This window comes from Petaurus breviceps, unplaced genomic scaffold (genome assembly GCF_028583685.1).
Source record: "Petaurus breviceps papuanus isolate PSGF00001 unplaced genomic scaffold, PetGlider_PUasm1.0 173, whole genome shotgun sequence".
Lineage (NCBI taxonomy): Eukaryota > Metazoa > Chordata > Mammalia > Diprotodontia > Petauridae > Petaurus > Petaurus breviceps.
Window position 1 is genome coordinate 13,076,295 of NW_027185759.1, and position 22,684 is coordinate 13,098,978.

The 22,684-nt window shown below is 44.2% G+C and overlaps 1 protein-coding gene across 1 annotated transcript; it reads left to right on the forward strand.

Moving 5' to 3' along the window:
• Window positions 1-15,740: 15,740 nt before the first annotated feature.
• Window positions 15,741-18,475, forward strand: RAP2B (RAP2B, member of RAS oncogene family). The gene has a single exon (XM_069083426.1). It carries the CDS (start codon window positions 16,447-16,449, stop codon window positions 16,996-16,998), a length of 552 nt encoding a protein of 183 aa, XP_068939527.1. The 5' UTR covers window positions 15,741-16,446; the 3' UTR covers window positions 16,999-18,475.
• Window positions 18,476-22,684: the final 4,209 nt, after the last annotated feature.

A 22,684-nucleotide genomic window follows, 5' to 3' on the forward strand; every position in this document is an offset into this window, starting at 1 on the left:
CTCCCACCCTCACTGCTGGCTGCCCTGCCCATGGACTAGCTGAGTTTCTGGACCTTCCCTCCACCTTTTCCGATCTCCCACATTTTTAGTGTGAGCTCCTTGGGAACAGGGATTGTCACCTTTGTGCTCCCAGCACAGGCCTTGCTATAGAGTAAACCTTTATTTTATTCTATTTCTTTCCTTTACTTTCTCATTCAGATGCTTCTGAATTGTTAGTGAACCTTTCCTAGACAATGAAATCACCTTGAACCCAGCTCCTCTGGCCCCAGATCCCATCCTTTTCTCTTCCCCGGGGAAACTCCAGCAGCACAGTGTCTGGCACAGAGCTACTGCTTTTAAATGCCTGTTGCCTTGATGACTTCACATTCTGTCTTCATTTTCATGAAGCAAGACCATTCCCTCACATAAAGAAATCACTCTGTTTTACCTGTTTTAAATAATTTCTGGTGTTCAGTTTCTGCTTTCTTAAAAGTGAGGTAGACATTTATTTGAAAGAGGGCAATGGTGCAAGATAGGTTTGTTTTTCTATAATTACTTTTGAAATCTCATTGAATATTCCTATACTGAATGACCTGGCAAACTAGTCTAGCTCAAGCTCTGTTTTCCTTCTACCCCTCCCCCCATTCAGATAACAGGAACCAAGACGCAATCAACTCTCCCCTTCTTCCAGAAAGGGGTGTGTCAATCCCCTTATTGCTTTCCTAAAAGTCCCAGAAACTTTCTGGACCAAAATTCTCTTTTCAATGTACCCTTCTCCTATGTGGGCTGTTGTTCAGCTCTTTGGGACCCCACTGGGATTTCTTGGGGAATTCACTGAAGTGCTGCCCTTTCCTTCTCCAGCTGGTTTGGAAGATGAGGAAGTGTGGCTCTCCCAAATTAGAATATAAACTCCTGGAGGGCAGTGGTTATTGATGTCTTTGTGCTCCTGGTCTTCACACTGAGCTTGGTCTTAACAGGTACCTGATAAAAGCTTTTTCATTTACTTATCAGGCTTATTATAGTGAAACTCCAACACTGAATAAAAAGGCATTTTAATTTTTATTTGGTTGGTCTCTCAGATTCAAGTCTCTCCATTCTGACCCATCCTGCACTCTGTTGTCACGGATCTTCCTTGAGCTCAAATTTGACCCTGTCAGGGCTCCTTCATTTGATAAACTGCAGTGGCTTCCCAAGTCTTCTGGCTTTTAATGCTTTACATAAACTGGTCCCATACTCCCTTTCCAGTCTTCCTATACCCCACTCCCTCCTATGTACTTTGCTATCTAGTGATAAAGGCCTCCTTTTATTTGAACCGGACACTCCATCTCCAGGACTAGGGGCATTTTCACAGGCCTGCAAGGTTCTCCCTCTTTATCCCCACCTTCCAACTTCCCCCACTTCTTTCAAGTCCTAGCTAAAATCCCACCTCCTACAAGCAGTCTTTCCCCATTCCCCTAAACATTAATACCTTCCTTTTTAGGTCATCTGGGGGCTTGCCGTGAGTACCAAGAAAACAGGGATAGTTTTTGGTCTTTGTATCTCCAGATCTCAGCATGATGTCATAGTAGGAGTTTAATAAATATTGATTGATTTGAAGTCAGTCCTCTTAATCCCTCTTTCAATAATTGTAGGATAGCTGATTTCTCTGGCTTGCTGCAAACTGTAGTAGGCCCCTTCATTAGTACCCACTGTGGTGCCCACAGTAGTGCCCACTGGCCTTAGCAGCCAGCTTTTCAAAGTATGATTAGTCAGTTAGTCAATGAATAAACATGGGTCGTGAAGAGTCAGATGGGACTGAACAACACTCAACAATAACACACATGAATTAAGCTCCTACTATGTGTCTGGTACACTGTGCTGATCTGATGAGGTCTTAGATCATTTCTAGCTTTTCTTCAGCTCGAAATCCTGTCATCTGGCTATTCTGTGACATTTTAAAATGGCTTTATGCTAGAAGCTTTTAAGGTACAAAGGAAAATTCTGAGTATGGACTACAGTAATGGAGTTTATAGATTTGGAGCTGGAAGGCACATATCCCTTTCATTCGCCATTTGAGGAAACCATGACTGAGGGATGTTCGGTGACTTTTCCAAGGTCAGACAGGATAGCGATCAGATGTAGGATTTAAACCCAGACCTTTGGACTAACTAATAAGGAGTACTGCTCACAGACCCTCACTGGTGCAGTAGTGCCTGTTACAGCAATATATATCTATGCATCATGTCTTTCTCTAGCACCCCTATGTTCTTCCAAATGTCTTTACCCCAAAGAGAATAGTTACTTAGCCAAGGGCAGCCTGTATCAGGTAATAGGATTATGTGGGCAGAGGAAATGCAGTAATCAGCTCATCTCCAGGAAAGCATCGCTTTAAAAAAATTCTTTTTCCTTCCCTGAGGCTACCCAACTGCCTGGTGATTAGACCAGAGAATCACTGCTGTGAAACCATCAGGGATTGTAGCATGGCAGACTCCACTTATGCCCCAAGTCTCACTCCTGGGGTGTAAGTCCCAGTTAGAGAAAAGGAAGAATTCACTGAGTAGAAGTTGGAATTCTGTAAAAAGCTAATGCTCAGTCAAGGGGAAAAGAGACAGGGATGAAATAAATAGCCAGAGAGCAGAACTGGAGCCAATCAACCCAATTCAAGCAGGATTTGCTAAGTGCCTACTATGTGAAAGGCCTACTATGTGAAAGGCTCTGAGCTTTTAAAATGAAAAAGAAGAGTCTGCCCTCAATCAACCACTCAGCAAGCATTGATTAAAAGCTTACCATCAGTCAGGCACTGTGCTAGGGGCTGGGGTTACAAGTACAAGAGAATGAGAGCATCCCCAGGCAAGAAACTTGCAGGGGATTTTTTTTTTTAAGTTTTATTGTGTTTTTTTTTTTTCACTTTTACATCAGTCATTTCTACAGGTTCTCTTCCTTTTCACTTTCCTTTGTAACAAAGACACAACGAAACACAACAACCAAGGCCTTCACCTGGAAGGAGCTTCCGTGGGGAGGGAAGGGGGGTAGTATTTACACACTTAAAAGGACACTCAAAACAAGGAAATCTGGAAAGGTTTCCCATTGGGGTGGCTGCTGAACTGAACCTTGCAGGAAGGATGAAGGCCAGAGGTGAGGGGGCAAGGCTTGCCATGCACTGCAGTCTGTGTCAAGGTATGGGTGTAGGACATGAAATGTGGAGTCTGGGGAATAGCAAGGAGGGCATGAAGGTCAAAAGAGACTGGATCCGGGAAGGGAAGGTTTTATCTTCCCAGCAAAGGCATGTGTATTTGATCCTTGAGGTAATAGGGGGCAACTGCAGCTTACTGGATAGGGGGGTGACGGACTTGAGGCTATTACTTCCTTTGGGGGTGACAACACTCAAGAGATACACCACGGTTGAATCATCAATGCCCAGTACATAACAGGCACTAAATAAATGCTTATAGATTGAGTGAAGTTGAAGGTTTCTCAGAGGGCCTGAGGGGAGAAGGGTCTAGGTCAGGGATGGAGGAGGTCCAGTCATTAAAACTCAGCTCCCAGATGAACAAAGGTGTGCCCTTCATCTACTCTATGAACTTGCCTATCTGTTCCTGGTTTGTATCTTTTGATGTCAACAAGTCATAGAATTGCCAGTCCCCATGCCTGGAATGAAGCAGTTTCTGCTGCATTCGATATGACTGCTCTTAGAACTATATGTGAGTCAGTAAAAGAAAGGCTATGGGAAATAAAAGAAAGAGGCAGCCTGGTGTAATGGTGAAATCAGCTGACTCAGAACCGGGAAGATTCTTTACCAATCTTATGTTAGACACTAGTTTTGTGGCCCTGAGCCAATTAGTCACTCATGGTTTCCTCATCTATTACCTGAGGGGATTGGACTCAGTGCCCTATACTTGTCATTTCCTACTGGAAATCTAGGCTCCTATTAACCTAAGAGGGCAGCCCAAGACCCCTGACGGCAGCAGCAAAGGCAAGGGGTTGGGCCATAAAAAGTAATAATTTTCTGGAAGTCTGAGAAAGTGAAACTGCTTAATGTGAAAGTCTTTTTTTTTTTTTAAAGCAATTGGTGTTAAGTAACTTGCTCAAGGTTACACAGCTAGGTGTTTCTGGGTGGGTGCTAAGTGTCTGAGTCCGGATTCGATCCCAGGTCATCCGGACTCTAGGGCCGGTGCTCTTACTCGCTGTGCTACCTGGCTGCCCCATGTGAAAATCTTAAGATATTTAATATTGTCTCGGTGAGCGCTGTACTCACTGAGACATTAGAACAAGGTGCTATCCCAAAGGTCAGCTTAAAAATTATTTATCAGATTTTATTGTGAAAGTAAGTGTGTAGTATACTGTGGCCATATAATAAGAAGACAAGACTTCCTGGAAAAACCCTGATGTTGGGAAAGATTGAGGGCAAAAAGAAAAGGCTACAGTGGAAATAAATAAAAATAGAAGGTGACTAGATTCAAGGCTGGGTTGTTCTCTTTGATTCTGCCTTGCTTTGCTTTTATCCCCCCTCGCCAACAGCAGTCCTTTCTTTGCCACCTCCCTAACCCCAAACTGAAGAGGTTCTTTTTCCTTCTTGGATCTAGGTCCAGTTTGGGGAACCTACCATGACTGCAAAAAACCTCCTAGCTTGAACTCTGCCAAAGTCCCATTGGTCTTAAGCTCCAAGACTTGGTTTTGACTCGGGTCTCAGGGACTCAAATTCTGGCATTCTAGCTGATGCTTTTCCTTCCTTCTTACCATTCCCCCCCCCCCCCTGTTTTCTTATCTCAACTGTCTGCGATTACTTCTTCCACAATTCTAAATGTTTGAGTACTTGGCAGAGTGGGGAAAGTGCCTATTTAGGGCTTGGTATTGTTCACAATGAATGATCTTATTGGAATGGCAGACTTTTTTTTACAGACATATCAGGATGATGTCATGCTGTGTTTATGTTGTTGAGTGAAGGCTAACCAGCTAAATGTGATAATTCACTTGAGTGAGCCATGGATGGTATAATTGCCTGTAATGATGAATAAAATCTCATTTATTTGTGCATACATGTGTATGTGTGGAACTATATTCATCAATGTTGCAGTTATAGATTTAAAAAAAAATCTCAGCAGAGATTCACGAGCTGGCCATCTGGGGAGCATATTTGGAGGACATCCTTCAAAACGAATGAGGAAAAGAAATGTCCAAGAGCTACTTTTTTATACGTGTTTTTTTTAGTGAACACATGCTTCATCTGAGATATCAAAGCTTGGCATAGATCTTGTCTAAAAAAAAAAAACACAACAGAATAAAATAAAATGACTTGCAGAGTCACCTTACGTGGAGAAAAAGGATTACTTCTGCATATATTTTTAACCTATGACAGAACTCCAAAGCCTGCCCAGATGCTGGTTAAAGGGAACATTTTCTTCATTTTACGAATATTACCCAAAGAGCATATCCATCTGTCCATTGCAAGTTGTTGTCCAAGTTACATGCTGGTGAAGACAGCTCAACGTGTTAGTAAGAGCTGAGGAGTGCCAAGGAAAAGATTTTTTTTCTAAGAGATTTCTTTTTTTTTTTAAGCAAAGATCAGTGGGCAAAAGAGTTCCCAAATGTGTTTCCTAGTGACAATGGAGATGAGGTTGTCAAGTTACACAGGAAGACATAGCTTATTAAACTTAAGGTAGTTTCAGCATCCTTATAAAGGATGTTTGGGGAAATGCCCTTCAGTCTTTAATAAGACAAATACATTGGAATAAGGATTCCCAGGGCATCTACTTCAATTTTTGATTGATGCATAACAGCCGTATTGTTTACAGTCCAAAAAGACACCAGATGAGCTGAGTTTGCAGGAAAAATTCTCAGAATTACTGTTCCATAATCAATGGATTAAAATTTCCAATGATCAGAACTTTTCAGTCATGGAGACAGTTTTGGTCCACATAGTTCTTCCACATAGGTTCTACAGCATTCCCATATTACTATTATATTTTTTGCAAACCTTGGCCATTACAGTATACCATATGTCTCATGATTTATAAAGTGGTGCTACTGTCAACACTCAGCTGTCTAAAGGACTGAAACTCAACAACCCTCTGGCTTTCAGAGCAGCTCTGGACCCAAAAAGGAGAAGGGGGAAACGACAAGCTTCTCTGTGGCAAAGAAGTTGTTTCTGAGCACTCAGTAAGTGGATCAAAACAGAAATAGATGCAGGTGACTAGAACCAAGGGAATGTGAAGGCTTTAACATTATCATTCTATGATTGGCTGGTGATAAGAATTCAAAGGCTAAACTTTTTATGTGAATGTGCAGAATTGTGGGGAAAGTGACTGAAGAGACAAGAAAGGACATAAGAGGAGATGGAAGAGAGTAAAGGTGAACAGCATTGCCAGAGGCTATAACCCTGAATTTGAAGTGGGAAGACCTAGGCTTTCACCTTTACCCTGTCACCTAATAACTGTGTGGCCTTGATCCAAGTTCCTTCTAGGGACCTCCATTTTCTCGTCTACAAAATGAAAATGGTCTCATTTGGTCTTCTCATACTGTGCTTCTGTGGGACAGCTGCAGTGGGGGTGGTGAGGATTAGAAGTAGAGAAGAGACTCAGAGTCAGGAGACAAGACTACTCTGCAATCTGGCTCTGGGATAGGCAGCTCCCTGAACCTCCACAACCCCCAAGGGAAGGAATAAGATGTGTCAACGATGCAGGGATCACAGCTTAGCCATGTTCGGTGGGAAGAGGACAAGAGTTGCAGGCTGCATTTAGTAGCTAAGTACTCTTCACTTCAATAGTCTTATAAAACATCACTATATTTAAATGGCAGCAGACTGCTTGGCAACCACGACAGTTCAATGGAGGACATGAGTGTATCTCAATGTATTCATGGGCAGCAGAACAAAATAGGTTGTATCCTAGAGGATGGATTCCAAATCTAGTGAAAGGCAAAGCACATAAGCGTAAGGCAGTTCTGTTAGCTCTGAAAGAGAAAATGGAAATGTGTACTCAATTTAGAAGGGGAAGCATGGGAAAATCCTGCAATCTGAACACACTGGCATTGCTATCCGTGCACAGAGCATCTCTGGGCTCCATTCCTGGAATGCACTTGCTGCTCACCTCCATGTTGCAAATCCCTAATTTCCTTCAAGGTTTAGCTCTCTCTCCCTATCTTCTACATGAAGCCATGCCTGATTTCTGTAGGTGCCAGCTCCTTCTCCTTTCACCCTCAGACCCCACTTTTTCCATTCTATATGTATTTTGGATGTTGTCACTTTTGAATAGAATGGAAGAACTTTGAAGGCAAGGTCTGTTTTCAGTTTTGTCTTTGGATCCCCCAGGGTCTCCCAGATGCACAGAATGATGGCTGAGAGATTGCTTCATTCTTTACATAATAGCAAAGTGCAGCAAAGTCTACTACTCATTCTGTTTGCAGAGTCAGAGTCCACCAAAGCTCCTGGGTAATGTCATATCAGGCACAGGGCTAAACCCGGCTCTTCAGACCACTGTTCTGCATGAATGTGATCCCAGAGTGCCCCTCTCACTGACATCATGAAAAGGTAAAGGTTTATTATACAACTAAATGGCTAGCCACTGAGCTTTGCATCTCTGCTGAAAGAAAACTTAGGTGTTTCAAAGTGAACATGGCTTTCAAAAGCTAGATATAGCTGGCAAAATAGGCCAACAAGGCTTGAGATTGTACCAGCATTCGTGGGCCTGAGAATTTGATCCTGACATTGGCTATCTCCTCAGCAATGACATAATTCTTGTGAAATTGGTCAAATTTGGTGATGCTTATGAACACCTACATCAGCAACTTGCCATGAAAATAGTGTCCATAGACTCAAGGCTGGGAGCCCCTTTCTGGCAGGGACCACTCTGGGTCTTTCTTTGCATCAGGCACAGGGTCTGGTACAATTCACATTTAATAAATGCTTTTTGACTGGACAACAGTGAGTTTGACTCTTCCTGAAAACATTAATGCTTTAAACTCCCATGAAACAGAAACTTTAGCCAGTGGAAAATTTCGGCACCTTTAAAATCTCTTTCTGTTTCTGTCCCTGTCTCTCCCTCTTCCCCGCCTCCTACCTCTCTGTCTGTCTCTGTCTCATTCTTCCTCTGTCTCTTTGGCTGTCCCTTTAGTGTAACAGAGTCCCAGCTTTAGGGGGCAGTGAGTTACGGGTGGCTATTTTACCCTTCCCAAATCCCCATCCCTCAGATTATGGAGCTGTTCGATCTCTGGTCTTCATACTCCTGATTGATTATCTCCTCTCCTCCTAATCACTTATCATCCTGGTATACCAAGCCACTATCTCTCAAACATCCCCTTCTTAGCCAGCTTTTCACTTCCCATATTCTCCCATGTCTTTTGAACTGTTCTGCCTTCGAGAACAGCAGTGATGAAAATAGCACCTGAACTCCCTCCCCCACCCTCCCAAGTCTTCCTGTTTCTTGGACAAACCCCCACAATCCCTGGAGACACTTTCCAGGTTCTTTTAGGCATTAGTATTTGACACGGTCTAATGTCCAGAATAGGCCCTAGCCCAAGTAATGTTCACACTAGGCACCCACATTTCCAAGCTACTGGTAACTCACCCCTCCCCCCCAAATCCCCCAGTAAAATTCCAGACAAAGGTGAGGGGAACTCTAAACCTAGGTATTTCTATTACATAACCATCTGTCTCAGTTAACCTCTCTAGAAGACAGACCAAAAAGCTAGGTGAGATTTGAATTGAAGACTGATTCATGATCTTTAAAAACATATTTATTAGCATCATATTTTCCAGGTGACTGGTTATTTCTTTTCTTTTATTATTAAATCATTTATTTTTAGTTTTCAACATTCACTTCCATAAGTTTTAAATTTTCCCCCCCTCCCTCCCCACTCTCTCCCCAAGACGGTTTTACAATCTGATACAGGCTCTACAATACATTCTTGTTAAACACATTTTCACATTAGCCATGTTGCACAAAGGAATTATAATGAATGGGAGAAATAACATGAGAAAGAAAAAAAAATAAAACAAAACTGTATTCTGACTCTATAGTTCTTTCTTCAGATATTACTGGCATTTTCCATCGTGTATCCTTTGGAAATGTTTTAAGTCCTGGCATTACTAAGAATGGCCAAGTCTATCAAAATCAGTCCTTGCACACTGTGGCTGTTTCTATGCACAATGTTTTCCTGGCTCTGCTCCCCTCACTCAGCATTAGCTCATGTAAGTCTTTCCCCAGATTTCTCTGAAGACCACCTCTTTATCATTTTTTATAAGAGTATTCCATTACATTCATATACCACAACTTGTTTAGCCATTCCCCAATTAATGGCCATCCCTTTGATTTCCAGTTCTTGGCCATGACAAAAAGAGCTGCTATAAATATTTTTGTGCACGTGGGTCCTTTTCCCATTTTTCTGATCTCTTTGGGATACAGCCCTTGAAGGAGCATTGCTGGGTTAAAAGACATGCACATTTTTATAGCTCTTTGGGCACAGTTCCAAATTGCTCTCCAGAATGGTTGGATCAGCTCACAGCTCCTCCAACAATGAATTAGTGTTCCAACTTTCCCACATCTTCTGTAACATTTATCATTTTCCTGTTTTTCCATGTTAGTCAATGTGATAGGTGTGATGTGGCACCTCAAAGTTGTTTTAATTTGTATCTCTCTAATCAATAGTGATTTAGAGTACTTTTTCATATGACTATAGGTAGCTTTAATTTCTTCCTCTGAAAACTGCCTGTTCATATCTTTTGACCATTTGTCACTTGGGGAATGACTTGTATTCTTGTAAATTTGACTCCGTTCTCTATATATTTTAGAAATGAGACCTTTATCAGAGACACTGGTTGTAAAACTTCCCAGTTTTCTGTTTCCCTCTTAATCTTGGTTGTATTGGCTTTGTTTGTGCAAAAGCTTTTCAATTTAATACAATCAAAATTATCCATTTTGCATTTCATAATATTCTCTATCTCTTGTTTGGTCATAAATTCCTCCATTCTCTATAAATCTGACAGATAAACTATTCCTTGCTCCCCTCATTTGTTTATAGCTCAGACTTTATACCTAGATCGTGCACTCATTTGGACTTTATTCTGGTAAACTGTGTCAGATGTTGGTCTATGCCCAGTTTCTGCCATGCTATTTTCCAGTTTTCCCAGCAGCTTTTGTCAAACAGTGAGTCAAATGGTGAGACCCAGAAGCTAGGGTCTTTGGATTTATGAAATAGAAGATTGCTATAATCATTGATTACTGTGTCTTGTGTACCTAACTTACTCCACTGATCCACCCCTCTATTTCTTAGCTAGTACCAAGTAGTTTTGATGACTGCTGCTTTATAATACAATTTAAGATCTGGTATGGCTAGGCTACCTTCCCTAGAAATTCTTTTCACTAATTTCCTTGATATTCTGAACCTTTTGTTCTTCCAGATTAATTTTGATAATATTTTTTCTAGTGCTAAAAAATAATATTTTGGTAATTTTATTTGTATAGCACTGAATAAGTAATTTAATTTAGGTAGAATTTTGATTGATTATTTCTTAGAAATATTGCTAGCCTCTCACATGTCTAATAAAAGCTTATTTTTGAAATGTTTGTCATTTCACAGGGACTTTTAAAGAATACCTGATGTCATTACAAAAGACAGTTCACAAGAACCCTGATCCATCTTGTAGGCATTTTATTGATTCTCATCCTAAGAAGCTGACAATTATTAAAGCATGAAAATGTGCAGGCCAATGCTGGAGTCCAGAAGATCTGTATTCAAATCCTGCCCCTGCTACTTACTGGCAAGTCCACTAAACTATGGAAGTCTTAGTTTACATATCTGTAAAATGCGAAAATAATGGTTGTCATTTGATGACCTTACAGTAAGTCAAAGTGCACAATATTTGCTTTTCCTCTATATATTCTAAATCAGTCAGATTGTGTTCAGGTATCTATTTTTACCCATAGGTGGTACTAACAATTTCTGATACATACATACAAATATGTATGTGTGTGTATATATATATATATATATATATATATATATATATATATATGCATATATGTATGTAAACCAAACTGTTAGAGTACAGAACGAGAGAAGGCTACATATTGTTCTGAGCTCTCAGGATTGGATATCAGTTCAATGAGTCAACAATCACTCAGGTTAGAACAAGCTACCCTGGAGATATTTGAAGGCCTAACCTCAGTGCCATATCAGAAGTTCATTAGTACTGTTTTCTCTGATGGGAAGGGAAACAAAGGTCAGGGACAGAATCCTCAGAAGATACACCTCTTCCCTGAAGGCCAAATGGCCTTCCATGGTTGTCCTTAGCTTTGACCTGTTTTTCAGGACATATTTTCCCTTTTGGATCCTTTACAGATGCTGTCATTTTCAGAGAGGCATTTTATTACCTAGATTTCTTTGGTATCTTTCCCAAGGGTGCTATTGCTCGTTATTTCCACCTTAGGATATTCATGGATTACTCCAGGATAAGCACCTAACTTTATAGCTCTTTGAGCTTTCTGGACTTCCTTCACTGATATCATAAAAACTTTTACAAGAATGATCCAGAAATTACTGGAGTTTCGTCGGGTGTTGTAAGCTTCTCTCCCTAAATATGACACATTTTATAGTTAGGAGAAAGGAACCCAAAATGTGGTTCTCCACCTTAAAATCTGTGAAGTGGTGGTTTCTGAGGCTTTATTTTTTTATTTTCTCACATCCTTGAAGCTTTGACTAAAGCATCTTTTTGAATGCAGCTGTAGCTGATCAAAGAGGCAGCATGGTGCAGCAAGATATGAGTTTGAATCCTGTCTCAGACACTTACTAGGTAATGGTAGACAGGTGAAAATGACCACTTGATTCCTCAATAAAATGGAGAGGGTGTGAGCATCGTTCTCACATGGTTATTGTAAGAAGCAAACATGAAAGCACCAGCCAAGCACTAAACTGTTTTGTGATTATCAGCTATTTCTAGTTTTATGAAAGAACCTAAGCTAATGACCTTCCCCAAGTGGAACACCTTGAACCTAAATGCTGAGGCCCAATTCTGGGGCCCTGCCATGGCAGGAGGGGGTGCTCCTCAGAACTTGGGTAGGACGTACACATTGTGCAGAGGATTATGTCAGTCAGGCAACCAACCTGAACTTAGTCAGAACCAGGGATTGTTCTAAGTGCTGGACTTTCTCCACAGGAGTCTGCTGGGAGAGAAAGTGAACTGGATTTGCTTTTTTACAAATGGTGTTACCTAGAACACGGCACTGGCTCCTGAATTTCTTTATTGCTCATGTGTAATATGAGAGTGTGGGGTAGATGAGAGGATCTCTAAGGTTTGTGTTGTTTCCAATCCTATGGTTTCCTCCTTCCTCAGTCTAGGGTTGTTCTCTGCTTGGCACCACTGAGTACCTCCCTGCTCCCCTCACAGTATGAACCAGGAGCTTACTTGGATGTCAGGTGCTTCATGGAAAGTAAGGGACAGGGAAGTCCTAAAGGGGTGACCTCAAGTCTACCAGGTAACATTAGAAAGCTCTTTATGGACATTCTTCCAGATTTAAATAGGACATAACTGTAAAATAATAATGCCACATAAGATACGCATATGTATATATGCACACACAATACACATAAATATAAATTATGCAATGTGGGAAAGCTTTCTTTAGGCATTTTTTTCTTAATATTTCCTGGCTATAGCGGAAGCATTAGTAGCTGTTACCTCAGGTATAGCCAGAAAAGCCTCTAGATACAGTCAAATGACCTTGGCTTTCAACCCTGTTTCTTTAGTTGTGTGACCTTGGGCAAGTCATTTCTTCATTTCTCATAAAATGAGGCGTTTGGACTAGATGAACTCCAAGGCCTTTTCCAGTTCTAAATTCTGCAGCCTGAGACCTGTTTCAAAACACTTGACTAGTCATTCCCTGGTTTAAGCACTCAGTAGCCTAGTGAAGCGACAGGGCCTTCCGGAGGGTGTGGTGGGGGCCACACCCTCCTCACCTCAAGGTGAGTCCCGGGGGAGGCAACAGCTAGCTCTGGTCCTGACTCAGAGCAATCTCAATAGCTTCCTCAAAGAATTTCAGTTGGGGAACAACAACCAAAATGTTGGCTCTTGCTCTAGAAAGAGCCCGAGATTGTGTGCCTGGACCGGCCGGCAGAACCCTGGGGCTTTCGGTCACGAAGTATCTTTCGTCTGATTCTGGGTGAAACAGTGAACAGAGCTCCTGCCTCCGTCTGCTACTGTGTATTCGAGCTGTGCCTCCCCTCCCAAAGGTCGGAGCGCTGGAAGGGACGCGCGCTTTCTTTATTCCCAGCTGGGCTCCCAAGCACCTCTGACCCAAGCACGCCTCCCCGCCCACGCCTCGCTAATCCTAAAATCTGAAGACAGGTCTTGACATCTCTCCTCCTCGAGAAATAAGGAAAGATCGGGACAAGCCGAGGCAGCTCCCCTTTACCTCCCAATGAGGATGAGGGAGCCCAAACTCCCGCCCCCTAACCAGAGAGACTTCGAGGCAGGTCTGGGCATTTCTCCTCTCCTCCCTTGGACTGGCTTCCTGGCCGAGCCTTTCTCTACCCCCTCCCCGCCCCCCTTGCTTTTGAGGGCAGGACTAGGTGTGGTGTTAGCTTCTCCCTTCCCAGGCCAGAGCGAGGATTCTCGGCTGGCACTGCCCCAGGGCCAGCTGGGGATGGGAATGGCAAGCTGTGCCCACCCTGGCTCAGTGCGGACCCTGGGGGTCTAGGCGTTGTACCTCTAGCTGTACCACAGCCTGTCCGACTTTGTTCTCCCCAAACAGCTGCTTTGGGGCTGGCGGGGGGGGGGGGGTGGGGGGAAGGGACGGGAGACACCGCGGAGAAACAGCTGGGCCTCCGCCTCTCCACTTAATCTGTATTGATAACCAATCACAAATGGGGGAGACTTTTCAGCCAATGAGGCCCTGGTGCCTGACAGGACCTTGGCGGCAGCCAATGAGAGTATACCTGGGGGCTGCGGGGAGAGGAGCATTGCGCCCGCGCACCAATGGGCCCCGAGTCTGGGAGGGGAGGTAATTTGAGCGCTAGGGTGGGTGTGCCAGGGAAAGCTTCCTACTTCTAACCCCCGCCCCCCCCCAGCTGCCGCCCCTACTGAGCATGCCCAACTCTCTCCCCTACCTCCTGCCAGCCTCACGGAACAATTCCGACGGGTTTAGCTAGGTTGGCCGGGTTTTCCACACAACCTAGAAGGAAGGTCTGGAGGGAGGGACCTAGGATCCTGCTGAACCCGCGCACCCCAAGTTCTGCAGTTGGTCCGCGACCCATGGGCGACCTCCAAGGACCGAGGATCAGTCGCAGAGATCGTGCCTTGGCTGATTAGAGTCTGGGTCGTGGGCTCGCCCCCCCACCCCCACCCCTCCGTGGTCTGTCTAGGGTCAGGGGGCGTGGGCCGGCAGAGTTGGACCGGTTTGGGACTCAGCAGTATATGTGCGAGGTCACATCATGTTACTTCCCACCCATCTCCCCCTTTCCATCCCCAAGCATTCTGCTTCCCCCACTGCAAAATCAGCAAACTCGGGGGTCCAAGCTCATGCCTGGAACCTTACTTAGGGTTGCAAGCACATTTGTTTAGCTTCCTAAGGGGAATAGGGGGTGGTGGTAGCGACGCGTGCAGGAAGTCTGGGGAGCATCTTCTGCGATCCCTGCCTGCTCAGACAACAGGCATCGCTAAGCTCGCATCCATCATGGATCGGAGCCTCTGTCCCCTGTGGGGAATGAAAATAAATAAAAATGCTGGCCCAAGCTCACTTTACAATGGAGGAAACCGAGGTCGAAAGAGGCAAACTGACTTAGACCTGTAGCAAGCATCAGGAGAGATTTGGACCCCGGTCCTTCTTCCACCTCGTGCCACGCTGTCTTCAGCACCTTCTCAGGTTCCTACTCCGTTTTAGGGAGGCGGAAACCGAAGGGCATAAAGAGGAAAGGACTTAGGGTAGCAACTGGCTAAGCCAGGGGCTGAGCCTAGGTCCTCCAAATTCCAGTCCAGTTTCCGCTGCTGAGCGTTTGGCCAGTTTTTAAGATCATTGCAAACTCTAGCTACAGATAAAGGTTAGCACAGCAATCAACAAATATTTATTAAGCGACTCCTATGTGCCCGTTAGGGGCTGCAAGGTCAGAAAAATAAAAACTAGTAACTGCTTTCAGAGTGCTTACATCCTAGGAGTGACGCAGGCTGCACCTTCAAAAAAAATCGTTACAAAACATGCCAAAAAGGGCGCCGTGATATTTGAGAGGGGAGGCACCGGTGGTAGTGAGGGCATCAAGACACAGGCAGTATAAGTGAAGTGTCCGGATCAGGCGCCCGCGCCGAGCCAGAAGCTTGGTGGCCGTAAAGTCTGCACATCACCAGACATGCACCCAACCTGCTCTCAAAGGGGACCTCCTGCACTCAGGAACAACTGGTCTTCCCCTGGGGGCATACCCTCAGCATGCCCTCTCAGGGCGCACAGGGGAAGGAGGGCATCCTGAAGCTCGGTTTTCCCCCCCAAAAAATTGTCCTCCAGCGCGTCCCCCGGTCACTCGTCAGTCATTCCTCGATCTGCCTGCCCGGTGTTGTGGGCATCTGGAGGCAGGGCCCCTTTCGTGTGCTCTTGCTAGAGGTGCATAAAGGAAATGGTCCCTATGCTGGAATTGCCCTTCCCGAGGCCGGTGCGCTCTTCTCTGGCACCCTGTCTGCCCCCATTCCAGCTCTGGAGACCCTGTCCCAGCCTCGAGCCCGCGGCTCTCTTGGCTCCGCCCCTGCCCCGGCCCTCTAGGAAAACCCGGAAAAGCGGAACCCTCCCCCGGGCAGCCTAGCCACGACTCAGCGCCCCCTCACTGGGCATGCTCACTAAGGCAGGGCAGGTTTGGGGCTGTAAGTAGGAAGCTCTAGCACTCCCAGAGCTGCTGGGGAGGGAGGTACGGACCGTGGGGCTGTTAGAGGAAGGAGGCAGGCACCACGGGGACTCATGCACCACGCGCTCGGGGCTGGGGCGCAATTAGCAGCCGCCTCCGCAGCCTGCACCCGTCCCTGGCTCTGCTGCCACCGCCACCCCTCCTCCCAACACTGCTGCGGAGGGTGAGAAGCAGCCCCAGCCGCCGCCGCCGCCGCCGCAGCAGCTGCAGACCGGCCCCAGCCGCAGTCCGTGCCCGGCCGATCGCCCGCTCGTTCTCCAGCCCGGGCATTGTCCCTGCGCCTGCCGCCGCCGCCGCCGCCGCCGCCGGTCGCTTGCTACAGTGCCCCAGCCGCCGCCGCCTGAATGCAGGGCACGGAGCCCGAGTGAAGCCTCGCCGGGGTGGGCGACCACCCCCCCTACCCGCACCCACCCCCAGCTCTTCGGGGGTTCTTGGCTTTTTCCCCATTCCCTCCTCCCCCGCTGCGTACTAGGAGAGGGCACCGGGCAGGAGCCGAGCTAAGCTTGGCGCCGGCCCCACTCCTTCCCCCTCTGCCCCCACGCCCCCCCCGGGGGGCCCAGGCCGGAGGGAGGCCGAGAGCGGGAGAGACTCTCGGGGAGGGGGGGCTAAGAAGCCATGCGAGAGTACAAAGTGGTGGTGCTGGGCTCGGGCGGAGTGGGCAAGTCGGCCCTCACCGTGCAGTTTGTGACGGGCTCCTTCATCGAGAAATACGACCCCACCATCGAGGACTTCTACCGCAAGGAGATCGAGGTGGACTCGTCGCCGTCCGTGCTGGAGATCCTGGACACGGCGGGCACCGAGCAGTTCGCGTCCATGCGGGACCTGTACATCAAGAACGGCCAGGGCTTCATCCTTGTCTACAGCTTGGTCAACCAGCAGAGCTTCCAGGACATCAAGCCCATGCGCGACCAGATCATCCGCGTCAAGAGGTACGAGCGGGTGCCCATGATCCTGGTGGGCAACAAGGTGGACCTGGAGGGCGAGCGCGAGGTCTCGTTCGGGGAGGGCAAGGCCCTGGCCGAGGAGTGGAGCTGCCCCTTCCTCGAGACGTCGGCCAAAAATAAAGCCTCGGTGGACGAGTTGTTCGCGGAGATCGTCCGCCAGATGAACTATGCGGCTCAGCCCAACGGGGACGACCAGTGCTGCTCCTCCTGCGTGATTCTCTGAAAACAAGGGGTGGGGGGCAGCGACTTCCTTCGGTTTGTGCTTCGGTTTGAGTTTTTATTGGTTTCTTTCTTTTTTTTTTTTTTTAAGAAAAAAGCGATAGCAAAACAGTACTTTTTTTCTCAATGTTATTTTTTTTTAATTATTATTTTAAGATTGGAAACAACTTTGCATCTACAAGGTGTGTTCCAGGTGGGGGCTCGTGGCTATTTCAACAGCAGCTGACGAGCCCCAGTGCGCAGTGTCATGGGGGTGGGGGGAGTTGTCTTGTATTTAACATCTGAAACCTGGGTGGAAATGTGGCGCTTTCCAAGCATGTACATTCCTCTCGTGGATTTCTTTGATAGTTGCCTGTTTTCCCACTTAACGCAGCCGTTAGAGAGCTGTATTGGCAACTTGACACCAGGCAAAAAAAAAAAAAAGTTTCAATCTGGAAGGAAGGGATGGGAGAGAAAAAGGCTTGTCAACAACCACTTTCCAAATGGAAGATTTAAGTACCTGGACCGGGGAAGGAAGTACAGGAAAAGGCTGTGAAGAAATGAAAGGAGAGGAAGAGATCCCGTTTCCAGCCATGTGTGTATGTGTGTGTGCTGGAAGTGAGGTCTCACTGCCTTCTCTGGCTGCCTGGAAGTGCAACCCTGGGACTGATTAGGATTCTGAGGATTTCTATGCAAAGTTGGATTATTGTTACAGTGTATCCAATCTGAAGTATTGCACAACTGAACTTGGACTGTTTACACTGGTGCCAATGCAGTGTGGAGTGCCAGAAAGTGTCTGCTGATATTTGTGGAAAAAAAAATCTATTTTGTTTACCTACTGTATCAAATGGGAGTCTGGGGGAGATCGGGAGTGTCGGTTGTTTTTTCTTTTATCAGCTGTGAAAAAATTACAAATCTGCACATTTTTTTTTGGTGGGGTGCTTTGTTTAATTTTGTTTTGAGTTTAGGGTTTCCTTTTGGTTGGCAATAACTGATTTTGATGACCAGATCTTTACAGTACAAAGACTTCCTCAAATGTGATTCAGGGGCAACAGCGACCCTGTGTCTAGAGTGCCTTCAAAACTCAGCTGTTCCAGCCGTGCCAACCTGTGAAAGTTCCACAAAATCCCATTATCTGCTATGACTCCCCAAAGTACTTAACAGTTTCCTCTCAGTAATCATACCCAACAAGCCAGGACAAAATGGCCTGTTGTTCATGGAATTTCTTTTGATTTCTTTTGGAGCCTTTTACATGTAATTTCTACTCCTGGCTTCACCTAATTTAAATTTTCAGGTATTTAGTGCCCTTTTCCCTCCCTCCCCCCTTTTTTTCTGTTGTAGGACATTCCTCCAGCCAAGAGCAAAATTTTAATGTTGTGATGTACCAAGCAGATTCTAACTAATTGTAATTTTAATTCCAGACATGCGTTTAATGGTTGTCTATTCATTTAAAGACTTTTAATACAAATACCATTTTTTAAAAAAAAATTGCAAACCCCAAAGTCCTGTTTGTGTTTTTGTTTGGTTTGGTTTTATGCTTTGTATGAAGTAATAAGCTGTCCAGGCTGATATGGGAAGACTTAATCTGAAAGTGTTTTTATACAGGCCTGAGGATAGATGGAAGTACTTTGGTAGAGAAGTGGGTGGGGTTCATAGAATCATAAATTAGTTGGAATGTTGCCTTCAATTCTTAAGACTGGGAACAAAACCAGAATGAGAAAGTCCTTAGTTGTGCGTTTACTATCTGATTATAGTGAGGGGCAGTTATAACATTTGCCCCATTTGAAATTATAGTAGTTTGTTGTAGGGTAAGAAAGGGGGAAAACCATCTCAGCTAGTGAATGTTTTCTATTTTTAGAAAGTTGTGGGCCCATATGATGTGAAATGTTACTTCCTTGAAAAAAATTGTGGGGGTGGGGTTAAAGAATGAAGCCCAAATCACCTTTAAAGTTTCCAAGTCTTAAGTTATACTGTATAGATACTTAGGCTGTGTGTGGGTTATAGATGGGACTTACTCTCTCTGGAGAGTTAGATTTGTCTAACAGGCTTTCTATAGACCAAAGAAAATGGTGGACAAACTTTGACCATCAGTTGCTTCTGAAGAATTGGTGGAGCAAATCTGGCTTGTTAAATTGGAAGGTTCTTGGAACAACAGAGCTAAAATGTGCAGTTCTGACACCTGAGGCCATCTGATCCCACCCACTCATAGCAGAGGACACTTTGGCTTCTGGAAACCAAATGATTAGCCCAACTGCTGGGGGCCAAGTATCAGAAGCTGTACTTTAACTGGGGATCTTGGACTCCATTCATTCCCCTGTACTAGGATGAAATGTCTTCAGCTTGGGCAAGGCAGGGACTCCTCCTGTGGGAATTTCACTAATTTAGATGGCTAGTCTCTGTGACTTAGATTGGGGGGGGGTCACCTGAGCCCCACAGAATTTGAATTACCTGGGATCACCCAACAAGAAAGTGTGTGGGGGGGGGCAGGGGGTGTAGGAGGACAGGGTTTGAACCCTGATCTTACTGTTTTGAAGCTCAGTTCTCTGTCCACCATAATGGACTGTTTCTAGGTATATTATTCATTTTTTAAAAATCAGAGACCTAAGTTTTTAATGGAAGTTTTTATCAGTGTTCTTCCTTTTCCCTTTCCTCCCTCATCCTCTCCCCATGCCTGTTGGATTTATTCAGTTGTTTCTGACTGTGACCCCATTTGGGATTTTCTTGTCAAAGATACTTCGGTGGTTTGCATTTCCTTCTCCAGATCATTTTATAGAGGAGGAAAGTGAGGCAAATGGGGTTAAGTGACTTGTCCAGGGTCACACAACTAGTAAGTATTTTAGGCCAAATGTGAATTTAGGTCTTCCTGACTCAAAGCCTGTTGCTTTATCCACTGCACTTCCCAGCTGCCCCATGTGTATGCATATGAAAGTAATTGAGCTAGCTCTGACCTGAAAGAGTAGATGAAAACAGAGGGATGCCTTCAGTGGAAGCTGGAGGTATAATTCAAGTTGTGCTGGCACACATGCTTTTAGGAGTTATATTCTTTTCTCATAGACATTGCATATGTAAATATAATGTCCTAGGAATATAGAACTTCTGGAGTGAAGGTTCTGCCTCATCTCCCCTAGTTTTGTGGGTTGCTTTTTTTTTAATTTAGGTTTAATGTCTAAAATTGAGTTAATAGGGCCTATTATTATTATTGTTAACCTATTTATTTAAAATACAGCCTTAGAAATGCTCAAATCAAGGAAAGTAATGAGCTGCTTAATGATGTCCATCTTGGGGATGGTCCCTATACTTAAACATTCTTCTGAATCTTAAAATGTAAATCTCTTCAGTAATCCATGTTAAAGATAACTGAAAAAAAAAAAAAGATTCACATTTTGGAAGGCCCTGGATCCAGCTCTGTCCTCAGAAGTTTTTAGAAAACTGGTATTACCAACTGTCATACATTTTTAAAAAAATGCCAAGTGTGGGTGTGTGTGCAAGGTAGCAGATGACAATGACTTATGTCATTTCTTTGGGAAAGCTTTGACATAAAACATTGCCAAGTATCTAACTAGTTCATAGAATTTAAGAGTTGGAAGAAACATCAGTGACTATTCCAAACCATAATGAAAGCATTTCCCTTTAAGAATGTATAGAAATACTTTTTTAATAGTAAATGGGGGTGATTTTGAAAGGTATGGAAATCGTGGTGGATAGAAGGCCAGCTTTTGCTTCTGGGAAGATCTGGTTTAAAGTTGTAGCACTGACAGGTTCTCAGTGTATGGCAATGGATAAGCCCCTTAACCCTTCACTGCCTGTAGGCAACTCAGGCTGAGTTCCAGGAGCTCCAGATCTGCTTAAGGAAGAAAGTTTATTCACTAGAAGCACCCACCCAGCTAAAATTACAGGTCTGGACCAAAATCAAAAATGTATATAATACTGATGGGGGATATCTGAAAAATGAAATTGCAAATGAAATAGGTTGCTTGCAGCAGTTACCAGCTTCCCACAGAATTTAGTCACTTGCATGACTAAATTCCTTTTAGATTAGAACAGCAGGAAAGAAGATTTTAATATGCTCTTACTGAGTAATGGAAAATAAATGCTTTTTGGGTGTTCAGTAAAAGTGATTTTGTGTGGGGTATGTTTGAAGCAGAGAAAAAGCTAGCTTTCTTGGTGCATAGTTCCTGCCATTCTTTTGACAAAATTGGGAGATATTGAACAATGTCTGTATTTGAGGGAGTTTAAAAAGAAAAAGAAAAAGGAGTTTGAGACAGTTATGTAATAGGAAGCCCTTGTCAGCTTTTTGGTGTTGATTGAGGAGGATTGGTGAAATTGACAAAGGCTGGTAATTTGCAGTGAAGAGGAAAGTGGTCTTTGGTGAGAGGTTAGCATCAGGCTACCTGCCACCTGTCAAAATAGAAATTAGCCACAAAAGCACCCTTTAGTTAGGGCTGAACCTCAAACTTGGCCCCAGCTGCTTCCTAACTGCTGTACCTTTTGGTCCCAGGCAGAGGGCTGTCAAGGAAATAGGCCATATCAAAGAGTATTATTTTTCCCTTCTTTACTTTTCCTGGTGACATCCTCCAGTTTTTAAGAGATAAATCTTCATATCACCAGTTTAAAATTGTTGGATTGTCTGTATCTAAGGAGAACATTTCTCTAATTGGTCTGAAATATGTTGTCTGATGTGAGTATTTAGATATATTTGGGGAATCTGGTCTTTGTAGCTTTTAATTAGTAATGGGCATAATAGCCTATGAATATCCTAAAATATGCTTAGAGTTTTTTTTAAGTGTTTAAGGGTTTCTGACAACTTACCACTGAACTCCTTCCCCCCCCCCAAAAAAAAAAAGAGCTCATGGGTAGCTTGGATAGGAAGAAGAGGCCCCACATAGCAGTTAGCTAATGATTCAAAGACATCCTAACTGTTCTTATTTAACTCTAGCCACTGAAATAAGTACTTCATTTTATGAGGGATGAGGTGGGAAGTGGGAAAGGAAGGAAAGGGAATTTATTTGTGAAATAGTTTTTCGGAGGTCTTCATAGTTATGATTTTGCCCAGTGTTTTTGCCAAAACTTTCATTTAGAAAAGCATAACCAAGGACTTGGCCCCATGTGAACCTGTAGCAAGTTGTTCAGAAACCTGGGAGAAATGGGAAGCTTTTGAGTATTATTCACTTGTCAGATTGCTATCATTGATGTTTATCTATTTAAATGTATAAAGTGCCAGTTTTATCAGGTAACTTTTAGAACAAAGTGCCTTCTGGGGTTGATGGACATTTAAATATGGGTTGGGCTGGGTAGCCTCTGAGGTGTTTTCAACCCTAAAATTCTGTGACTTTTGTGATTTGTCTGAAGAGATCATGTACAGTTGTTATGAAGACTGTCTACGGTGTGATCAATCTTGGCTTGATCAATACATTTATTTAGCCATTTTATCAGTATCTCCACATCATTAATTTGACAATCCATTATCAGTTATGAAAATAACAGAGATGAATGTAATGTTTGTGTTGTGGTTGGACTTATAGACTAAATTCCAAGAGTTAGCAATTTTGTTTCATTTTTTTTTCCTGAAAAGAAAATAATTAAAATGTGATCAAATATGGATTTTTTTTTTTTAAAGAAATGTTACTGTGAGGTCCTTTGGGATTGGAATTAGAAGAGGATGATTCAAGCCCCAGCCCTACCATTTACTAGACTGGGTGAACTTTGTGAAC